Source organism: Cyclopterus lumpus, chromosome 21 (genome assembly GCF_009769545.1).
Source record: "Cyclopterus lumpus isolate fCycLum1 chromosome 21, fCycLum1.pri, whole genome shotgun sequence".
NCBI classification, from domain to species: domain Eukaryota; kingdom Metazoa; phylum Chordata; class Actinopteri; order Perciformes; family Cyclopteridae; genus Cyclopterus; species Cyclopterus lumpus.
The window spans coordinates 10,884,450-10,892,827 of record NC_046986.1 but is presented as its reverse complement, the minus strand read 5'-3'; the positions used below and the strand labels follow the sequence as shown (position 1 = coordinate 10,892,827).

Here is an 8,378-nt window from a genome sequence, read left to right as displayed (position 1 = left end):
TTATTTGCTATCCAATAAAACAGAGCCTTACTTACTTCATTCGTTGATTTATTTAATCATACCACTTAGAACAACCATAGCATTTACATGAGAACAGATCAGTTGCTTCACTACTCTATATAAAAAGCTATTGCAATGGAAATATTGATCTATATGCAGCCAAACAACTCAGCTGACAGAAAAAGCAAGTTAACAGGAATTGTTACTTTTTGTTTTTGCATTCAAAATATCAATATATTTATTCCACATCAGTCAAATGTTAGACGAAAGGTCTTCTCCTGATCCTTGCGCTGGTTGTCACACAATTTAGACACTTCTTCCACTCTCCTCTGCAGAAGAACAGAGTTTTGATCGATCCACTGAAGTGAATCCATGTGGGTGTTGAGAATTTTACAGATCTGCTGAAGCTGATAAACAAAAACAAAAAAAAGGTAAAAAGTTCAATTTAAAACGTGCAACAATATACACCAAAGCAACAGAAATGTGTCACGGAAGGTTGCACTTTAAATTAGGTCTCATCTTACCGGGTCACTGGTATCTGCTGGGCCGCTGGACGTGTTCAGGTGCTCGATGATCTCCTTCAGATCCTGCGACATCCTCTTCAGCTGTGCGTCAACGTTCTCGGCAAGCTTGTATGTTCTTTCACGTTCCTCGTCAGCATTCTGCATGTAGATGGTTCCACTCTGGTCTTTCACCGACTCCTCGAGCGGGCAGAGTAAGTCCTCCAGCTCTTTCTGTTGGGAGAGGATGAAATCCAGCTCCTGGTTTAGCCTCCTCTGGTCCAGCTTCACCTTCTCCATCTCTTTATGCAGGGCTGTGATCTTCTCTCCGTTCTCCACCAGCATGCGGTCCCAGGCATTTACCTGAGTAGCCTGCTGTAAGAAATGTCTCTCTTGGTCCTCAAGCTCAAGACTCCACTTGTTAATAAGACCCTCGAGCTGGGCGTAGGTCATCACTGGAGGAGCAGTGGTTGTAGAGAGTGTCGTCACTGTAGAAGTTGTTGGGATACTTATGCCAGTTAAAGGTTTGAGTCCCAGTGTAAAGGCTGTCGGAGCACCTGTTATTGCAGCTGCAACAGTGGCAGCAGGGGCAGGGGCAGAGGTGATGGTAGCTGCCCCCAGAGGTTTGAGCATAAAGGCCAGACCTCCACCTGCTGCTGTTGTGGTTGCAGCAGCAGTGCTTGCTGCTAAAGTTGGAGCTACACCCAAACTAAAGCATGTACCTGTTGCAGCGGCAGTGACAGTAGCAGCAGCAGCAGTGGCGGCGGCGGCAGCAGCAGCAGCAGCTGTAGAGATGGGTGAAGCAAAGAGAGACGGGCCTGGAGCCTGGACTGCCTGGATTGATGCAGGGGGAGCTGGGGTTGATGAAGGTTTAATCCCAAAGGGAAATCCTCCACCCTGACTTGTGACTGCAGCCGTGAGTGCTGTCTGGGGCTGAATGCCCATGTTGAGGTTGGATGGAGTACTGTTGCCGAAGCTGAAGCCCCCTCCCGGAGCAGCAATAGGGGCCGCAACAGGGGCTGCTGTGGTCGCCTGGACCTTGGTTGATCCAAAGCCGAACCCTCCAAATGAGGGGACGCCTGCTCCTGTAGTTGCCATTACTGTGGCTGCTGTTGGTGGTGCTGCAGGTTGGAGTTGAACTGCGGGTTGGGGTAGAGCTTGAGAAGGAGTACCGAAGGCAAAGCCTCCTCCTGCTGGAGCGGCGGTCTGTGCCGACAAACCCGTGGCCATGGTGAACCCTGACCCCGGTGCTGGAGCTACTGCGGTGCCTAAAGTCAGCCCTTGAGGTGGTGCTGCTGCGGGTTGAGGAGTGACCATGCCAAATGGGGCGGTGGGGGTCCCAAAAGAGAAGCCTCCCCCGGCTGCTGTGCTCTTTGCCGGTGTACCAAAGCTGAAAGAGCCGGTAGGGTTAGGGGCGGCCTGGGTGGGAGTGCCAAACGCGAAGCCCCCTCCAGTGGCAGCAGGCATGGCGCTAGTCATCCCGAAGCCCGTGCTGGGGGCTGCAACTGCTGGCTTCTGCGCTCCGAAGGAGAAGCCGGTGGAGGCTTTCCCGAAGTTGAAACCGCCACTCATTTTCGTTCGCAGGAGGACAACTTATGTATAACGTTACCGAAAACGGCCAAATCACAAAATGGTTACTTCCTTGCTGAACTTCTGTGGTTTTTGGCGGGTCACAAGAACGAGCTGGTTCAACCGAGGAAACGGTTTCTCTGTTACGACGGCTTTCCTGACGTTAGCGGTTAATAAAGTAAATCGCGGGTTTGGAAATGTTACCTCGACCCAGGCGGCGACTAAAGACTAACAAAACAGCTTCCTCAAAACGTGGCCCGCTGTTTCGTACTTCTTTAAGCAGGCATTTCTGTAGACGGCTAAAGGAAATGACGGCGATTTGGACCCTTTGTTTAGCCGTTTGCCCTCAGTCTTGTCTTCCAATGCTCAAAACCCGCCTCTCTTGGTAAGATTGATAGCTCAAATGCCCAATTAGGTCCTGAACCAAACTATACCTGAACTTTGATTGGTAGAGCTTGCTGCCTGAAAGACAAACCCCAGGGAAAACAGACCACCCCTTTATCCAAAGAAAACGGAGTCACAAGATAATACCTTTTGTTCAGAATACGAGCTGTGTAAGAAAATGAAAAACTAACGTAAAACTAAATGTAATAGAAAGATACTTACGAAATAATGTATTTCATTGCATATGTTTGCATTTTTAACGGTGCATTACAACCAATGTCAATTACTTTAAAACAAATTAATTGTTCGGAAAAGCTATACACAATACACGTTTTTGTACTAAAATTAAAAAAACATGCCATTATGCGTTCCCATTTTGTTTATTTTTCTTGTTGTTGTTTATCCTTATTGTATACATCTAACAAAAAACACATTTATTTGATCTTTAATTTATTTTATTTTTTTAGTAAAGCTGACAGGTACCTAATGCTCTTGACACCGCTGTGACTCTTTGTGTGAGTTAGCAGGATGCGTGCTGAGTATCCGCATAGCCTTCTTCTTGCCGTGTTGACATGTATTCCACTTCTCTATGAACGATTAACGTAAGGGCGATTTAATAAACATTTTACAGTGACTATGGATTCACAGATTTCCCCGAATCACTCAGTAACACATCGTTAATTTCACGAGTGTGTTTGCTTGCTGCTGACGTCAGCGTGGACACTAACGTCAACATAGATCAACTAAACTAACTGGGTGTCGGAGTTGTGGATGTCACCTGTAGTTATAATCTAACGTCAACGTCGTCTGGCGACCACAGGAGCTGTCACAATGAGGATTTTAAGGTTTTTGAGGAGCAGTGTGTCCATAGGAAAGGACATTGATTATTACTCCAAATTTTCACCCTCTCCTCTGTCAATGAAGCAGTTTCTGGATTTTGGTAAGTCAGTACACACACACATACACGCACACACAATCCAACAAATAAAATACCTGACAAGTTAAGGATGAATGAAAAAATCATTAAAAAAACCCAATATTAGCATAAACATTCATTTGCAACATTGCCCACAATGGCCCTATGATAGCGGCTAAAGTATAAACTGCATGGCAAAACTACGGTTTACAAAATTAGATTATACATTGTCATATCACGCAACCCAACTAACCCAATATATATACATTTTGTTTACGATAACACAAGAGAATCCTGATTTCCCTGTTTTTGTTTACACCCTTTAGGCTCAGAAAATGCATGTGAGAAAACATCATTCACCTTCCTCAGACAGGAGTTACCTGTGAGGTTGGCAAACATCATGAAAGAGATCAACTTGTTGCCAGACAACTTACTGAGGACTCCATCGGTGGGGTTGGTCCAGGGCTGGTACGCAGGCCTTTTCCTAGTTACCTTTTAAATTACGCTCATGCCAGTACCTGCCAATAAATTGTGATGTCTCGTGCGCAGGTACATGCAAAGTCTTCAAGAGATTCTTGAGTTCAAAGACACAAATGCAGATGATGAGAAAGTCACATATGAGTAAGTAAATGAAAACACCATGCAGTTGAATTTTGTTTCTTCTATGAATGACGATCTAATGCCTTGCAGTAATCGCCATGTCTTCATTTAGTTTCACAGACGCGGTAATAAAGGTCAGAAATCGGCACAATGATGTCATTCCCACCATGGCTCAGGGAGTCGTGGAGTACAAGGAGACCTACGGCACAGACCCCGTCGTCAGCCAAAATGTTCAGTATTTTCTGGATCGTTTCTACATGAGCAGGATATCCATCAGGATGTTGCTCAACCAGCACAGTGAGTCGACTCTCTGCTGCTGGATGTGAGATCATCTCATTTTGTCAGTTATGAGTCATATAACGTCTCAACAATAGTTGTACTTGTGTGGAGAGTCGTCACAAAGAGCCGGGTTGCTTCATTCAAAGAAACCAAGAGGCTTATCTTTGCTCGTACGCTCTGCAAACTTTTAATTCCAGTGCCACAGGAATCAACAGATAACACCAAGATGCTTTTATTTTGAAATGACCTGTACCGTATCTTGACCTTCTGAACGAGTGCATAGTTTATTAGACATTAACGGGCAAAGACGCATCAACCAGCTTAGACCTGGAAGTTAATACGATAATGATAATAATAAATATTCTTATTATTAAGAATAATATTCTTTGTGCATGGTAAAAACATAATAAGGAACAGGAGCAATATAAGAAAACATTATAATTACATGATGAGGAGGGAAGAAAGAAACATGGCGAGGTCATAATCAAACGTTTGACAAAAAAATCATATGTATCATGGAGTGATACATGCTCATGATCTCAGCTTTGATCAGATATACTCAAAACAACATTTAGGGATATTATTTTATGTAGAATCTGTTGGTTTGCTTCAGTCAGCTTTTTAACAATAAATTATTTTACCCTTTTCTTTTTCGCTGTCTGGCTTACTGCTCATGGATACTTTGTGGGGCTTTATATGAATGTTGTGTCTTCTGGTAACAGTATTGTTGTTTCTTTGGATTACATTTTTCAGACGGTTGATCAATTATTTGAGAATTGGGGCATAAATATGTCCACAAATGTCTATTTTCTGTCTCTCTTCTTATTTGACTAATCAACACGTCATTATATCCCTGTGTGTTTTTATGCCAGCTCTCCTCTTTGGTGGGAAGGTGAAGGTGAACCCAGCTCACCCCAAACAGATCGGCAGTATTGATCCAAATTGTCGTGTCAGCGAGATCATCAGAGGTGAGAATACAAACATTTAGATGAGGAAGTGCTCAGAAATATCACCATTTGTGTTCCTACCTGAAAAACACCCCCTTCCATACAGACGCCTATGCAAATGCACGAAACCTCTGTGACCGGTACTACATGAACTCTCCTGAGCTGATACTGGAGGAATTCAAAGGTAACGTGTTTAGATGTTAGTCAGAAACACGTTTAAGTATTTACAGTACAAGCACTTGTTTAGCTTAAGCACTTTAATCTGCATTATTAATGAATAGGTAAATATGAATTATTGAGTCAAACATACCTGATCTAATCTTTGATCATCTGTTTGTCCTGACAGTCAACCCCATCACTGTGGTCTATGTTCCATCTCATTTGTATCATATGGTCTTTGAACTTTTTAAGGTAGGATTTTTTCTTTTTCTCCAACTCATAATTCAACAGCTGGTTCACATGATACAGTTTGGCGTGTTACTGTGTTTCCTTTCTCGTTATGTCAAGCTGCTGTCTGTGCTTTCAATGTTGCAGAACGCCATGCGGGCCACCATGGAGCTGTACGGCGACGCCATGGAGTATCCTCCGATCCATACGCAGGTCGCTCTGGGAACTGAAGATCTGACGGTCAAGGTAAAGCTGTGCTGCCTTCACCATTCCCCCCCCCCCCCTACCCCCCCCAAAAAAAACCAGACTGGTGTAAACCAAACACGGCCATATGTTCTTCTCCAGGTGAGCGATCTTGGAGGAGGAGTGCCCCTGCGCAAGATTGACAGGTTGTTTACCTACACGTACTCCACGGCTCCTCGACCCAGCATCGACATGGCCCGTGCTGCTCCTCTGGTCAGTATTCCTGGTGTGTGAGCTCATGTGGATGGACGGGACACTTTGCTCTTGACCTTTTGTACTTGGCACCATCCAAAAAAAAGAAGAAAAAATAATCACTTCCTCCTGACATTCTCCACCGTGCTTCAAATCACAAGAATCTGTGACATCACCAGGTGGAACTAATAACATTAAGATGATATCATAATAACCTCATTAAGCTTTTAAGATTTGACAGAGGATACGTGTAGGACTTAACTACTGTTACTACTACTTATGTCTATCGTAAGACTGGGTGATCATTCTATGCGAATTATACTAAAACAAATGTTAGTTGTAATTTAAAAACAAAAAGACAATCTTGCATATATCCCTATATCATGATATATGTCAATACAGCGGTTGTAACTGGATTTAAACCAGTAATTCAAATCTTTCTTTTTACAAATCTTAGCAATCTGTCCATTGACTGAAATGGCTGTACAGTTAGATGAGGAAAACAGTCCCACCTCAATGTCCATTTCTTAGCTTTTTCCAGAGCTTTTGACCACATCAGACCGTCTTCTAGGTTCTTGTTGAAATGCTGCCGTGACACTTTCAGGATTTCTCACTGCCAATGGATTAAAAGGGATGTTTACAAGTTCTGTCTTGACCTTTTAAAAGTAGTAGGTGACACAAATGATTCACAACTGACCAACTTACTTTCAGTGCCATCACATGGTCTTTTTATTGAGACATTGCTTCAAAAGAAGAGAACATATGATAGCATTTCTGTAACTGTCCCTCCCGTCCATGGTTACAGCAAATCAAAATCACTATGTATTATTAATTTGTTCCAGTGCCAGACTAACTTCACAGTTTAACACAAACACATGACTCTTATAAAATGTGCTCTTTGCCATAAAACTGCTGACTGCTGTTTTATTTGTGTCCAGGCTGGTTACGGGCATGGCCTGCCCATCTCTCGCCTGTACGCCCGCTACTTTCAAGGGGACCTGAAGCTGTACTCTCTAGAGGGCTATGGAACTGATGCTGTGATCTACATTCGGGTAATTGAGTTGTATATTAACCGTGTGTGTGTGTGTGTTCTTTCCACCGTGTTATAACTTTGTCCTCTCTCTGCTGGTTAGGCGCTCTCCACAGAGTCCATCGAGAGGCTCCCCGTGTACAACAAGTCGGCATGGAAACACTACAAGACGATCCACGAGGCCGACGACTGGTGCGTCCCCAGCAAAGAGCCAAAGGACATGACGACATTTCGCAGTTTCTAGATCCAGCAAGCCGCAGTCCCGTAGCCTGCTGGTTTTTTGTGCCATATTTTTCAAAGAGGTCAATAGTTTTGTTATTATGAAGAAAACCGTGTTTCCTTCTCACTCCTACTGGTACCATTAAAAGGCAATGACTGGGACGAACCAGGACCAGGTTTCTGGAAACCACGTTGATGTTGAAAGTAAAGCCTAACTAAGACGGGATTTTTCAGGAGGATGCTATTGCTGATATTTTGGTTTTTAAAAGCACTAGCAACATATGTGTAACATAACCGTAACATTATCATTATGAACCCTGAGCTGACGTAGGCTGCACAAACAAACAATAACGTAATCAACGTTTCTAATTTACAAACATATTTTTGAATTACTGAAGTGCAATTTGTTATTTATCAAGCAATATAATAACAAAGACAGTACACTTGTTACAAACTAAAGTCAGCTGATGAAATCAGTCAAAATGTAATTTCTAGACGCTTTGTAAACAAACTAAATTCTATTTAACGGCGTGTCGTCATTTGAAACTCTGCAGTTACGGTTTGACCCGTTTGTATTGTTTGCTCTCCTGGTTTACAGCTTTTATTGAGCTCTAACTGTTACAGTCCGTCTGTTGCAGCTTGTTCAGCTCATCATGGAAACTTGTTTCACGACGAGTCGCTGCTTGTTTTTAAATTTGTTGGAAGTTTCTGCTGATGAGTGATCGGTTAAAGTGTTTTAATTTTGGTCAATTTGTCAGTTGGATAATGTATACAAGCAACATGTGATGAAAAACATTGATTTACCGATATTTTGCACCTGCTTTTATTTGATATTTCATAAATGGATTATTATAATTGCACCTTGCTGATGCCCAAATTTGAAGGCCGATTTGTTGTATTGGGTTTGCAACATATTTCGTTTTCTTCTTCCTCACAAGTTGTATCAAATACAAGAGACACATATTTGGATTACTGTGGTTGCATTGTTAAGACTTATCCTGTCAAATAAGCCCAATATTTTCCATGTGAAACTGAAGCAGTTATTCTGTAAGGATCATGTTCAGTGAAAAATAAATATTTCAAAACAGAAAGATGTGTATTTGTGTTTAAAA

General features: G+C 42.7%; 2 protein-coding genes across 3 annotated transcripts; one reads left to right on the top strand and one right to left on the bottom strand.

The window, feature by feature from the left end:
* Positions 1-31: 31 nt before the first annotated feature.
* LOC117751026 (nuclear pore glycoprotein p62-like) lies at positions 32-4,088 on the bottom strand. 2 transcript variants are annotated; one of them, XM_034562528.1, is made up of 3 exons: positions 3,804-4,088; positions 525-1,890; positions 32-407 (listed from the first exon to the last, which is right to left on the bottom strand). In XM_034562528.1, the coding sequence occupies exons 2-3, from the start codon at positions 1,815-1,817 to the stop codon at positions 249-251; spliced, it is 1,452 nt and encodes a 483-aa protein (XP_034418419.1). In that variant the 5' UTR covers positions 1,818-1,890; positions 3,804-4,088; the 3' UTR covers positions 32-248. The 2 variants fall into 2 exon arrangements, with proteins under 2 accessions (XP_034418419.1, XP_034418418.1); XM_034562527.1 differs by lacking the exon at positions 3,804-4,088 and having other exon boundaries at positions 525-2,895.
* pdk1 (pyruvate dehydrogenase kinase, isozyme 1) lies at positions 2,972-8,357 on the top strand. Its single transcript, XM_034562529.1, has 11 exons — positions 2,972-3,393; positions 3,696-3,837; positions 3,919-3,990; positions 4,082-4,266; positions 5,121-5,216; positions 5,302-5,379; positions 5,542-5,606; positions 5,730-5,828; positions 5,928-6,038; positions 6,956-7,069; positions 7,151-8,357. The coding sequence occupies exons 1-11, from the start codon at positions 3,285-3,287 to the stop codon at positions 7,289-7,291; spliced, it is 1,212 nt and encodes a 403-aa protein (XP_034418420.1). The 5' UTR covers positions 2,972-3,284; the 3' UTR covers positions 7,292-8,357.
* The last annotated feature ends 21 nt before the right edge of the window (positions 8,358-8,378 follow it).

Excerpts from the sequence above, each read along its gene's own strand:
- LOC117751026 (XM_034562527.1), bottom strand. The coding sequence starts at position 2,072 with ATGAGTGGCGGTTTCAACTTCGGGAAAGCCTCCACCGGCTTCTCCTTC. Across the intron at positions 408-524 it reads CAGCAGATACCAGTGACCCG|CTTCAGCAGATCTGTAAAAT; the intron begins GTAAGATGAGAC and ends TTTGTTTATCAG.
- pdk1 (XM_034562529.1), top strand. The coding sequence starts at position 3,285 with ATGAGGATTTTAAGGTTTTTGAGGAGCAGTGTGTCCATAGGAAAGGAC. Across the intron at positions 5,829-5,927 it reads CTGAAGATCTGACGGTCAAG|GTGAGCGATCTTGGAGGAGG; the intron begins GTAAAGCTGTGC and ends GTTCTTCTCCAG. Across the intron at positions 6,039-6,955 it reads TGGCCCGTGCTGCTCCTCTG|GCTGGTTACGGGCATGGCCT; the intron begins GTCAGTATTCCT and ends ATTTGTGTCCAG.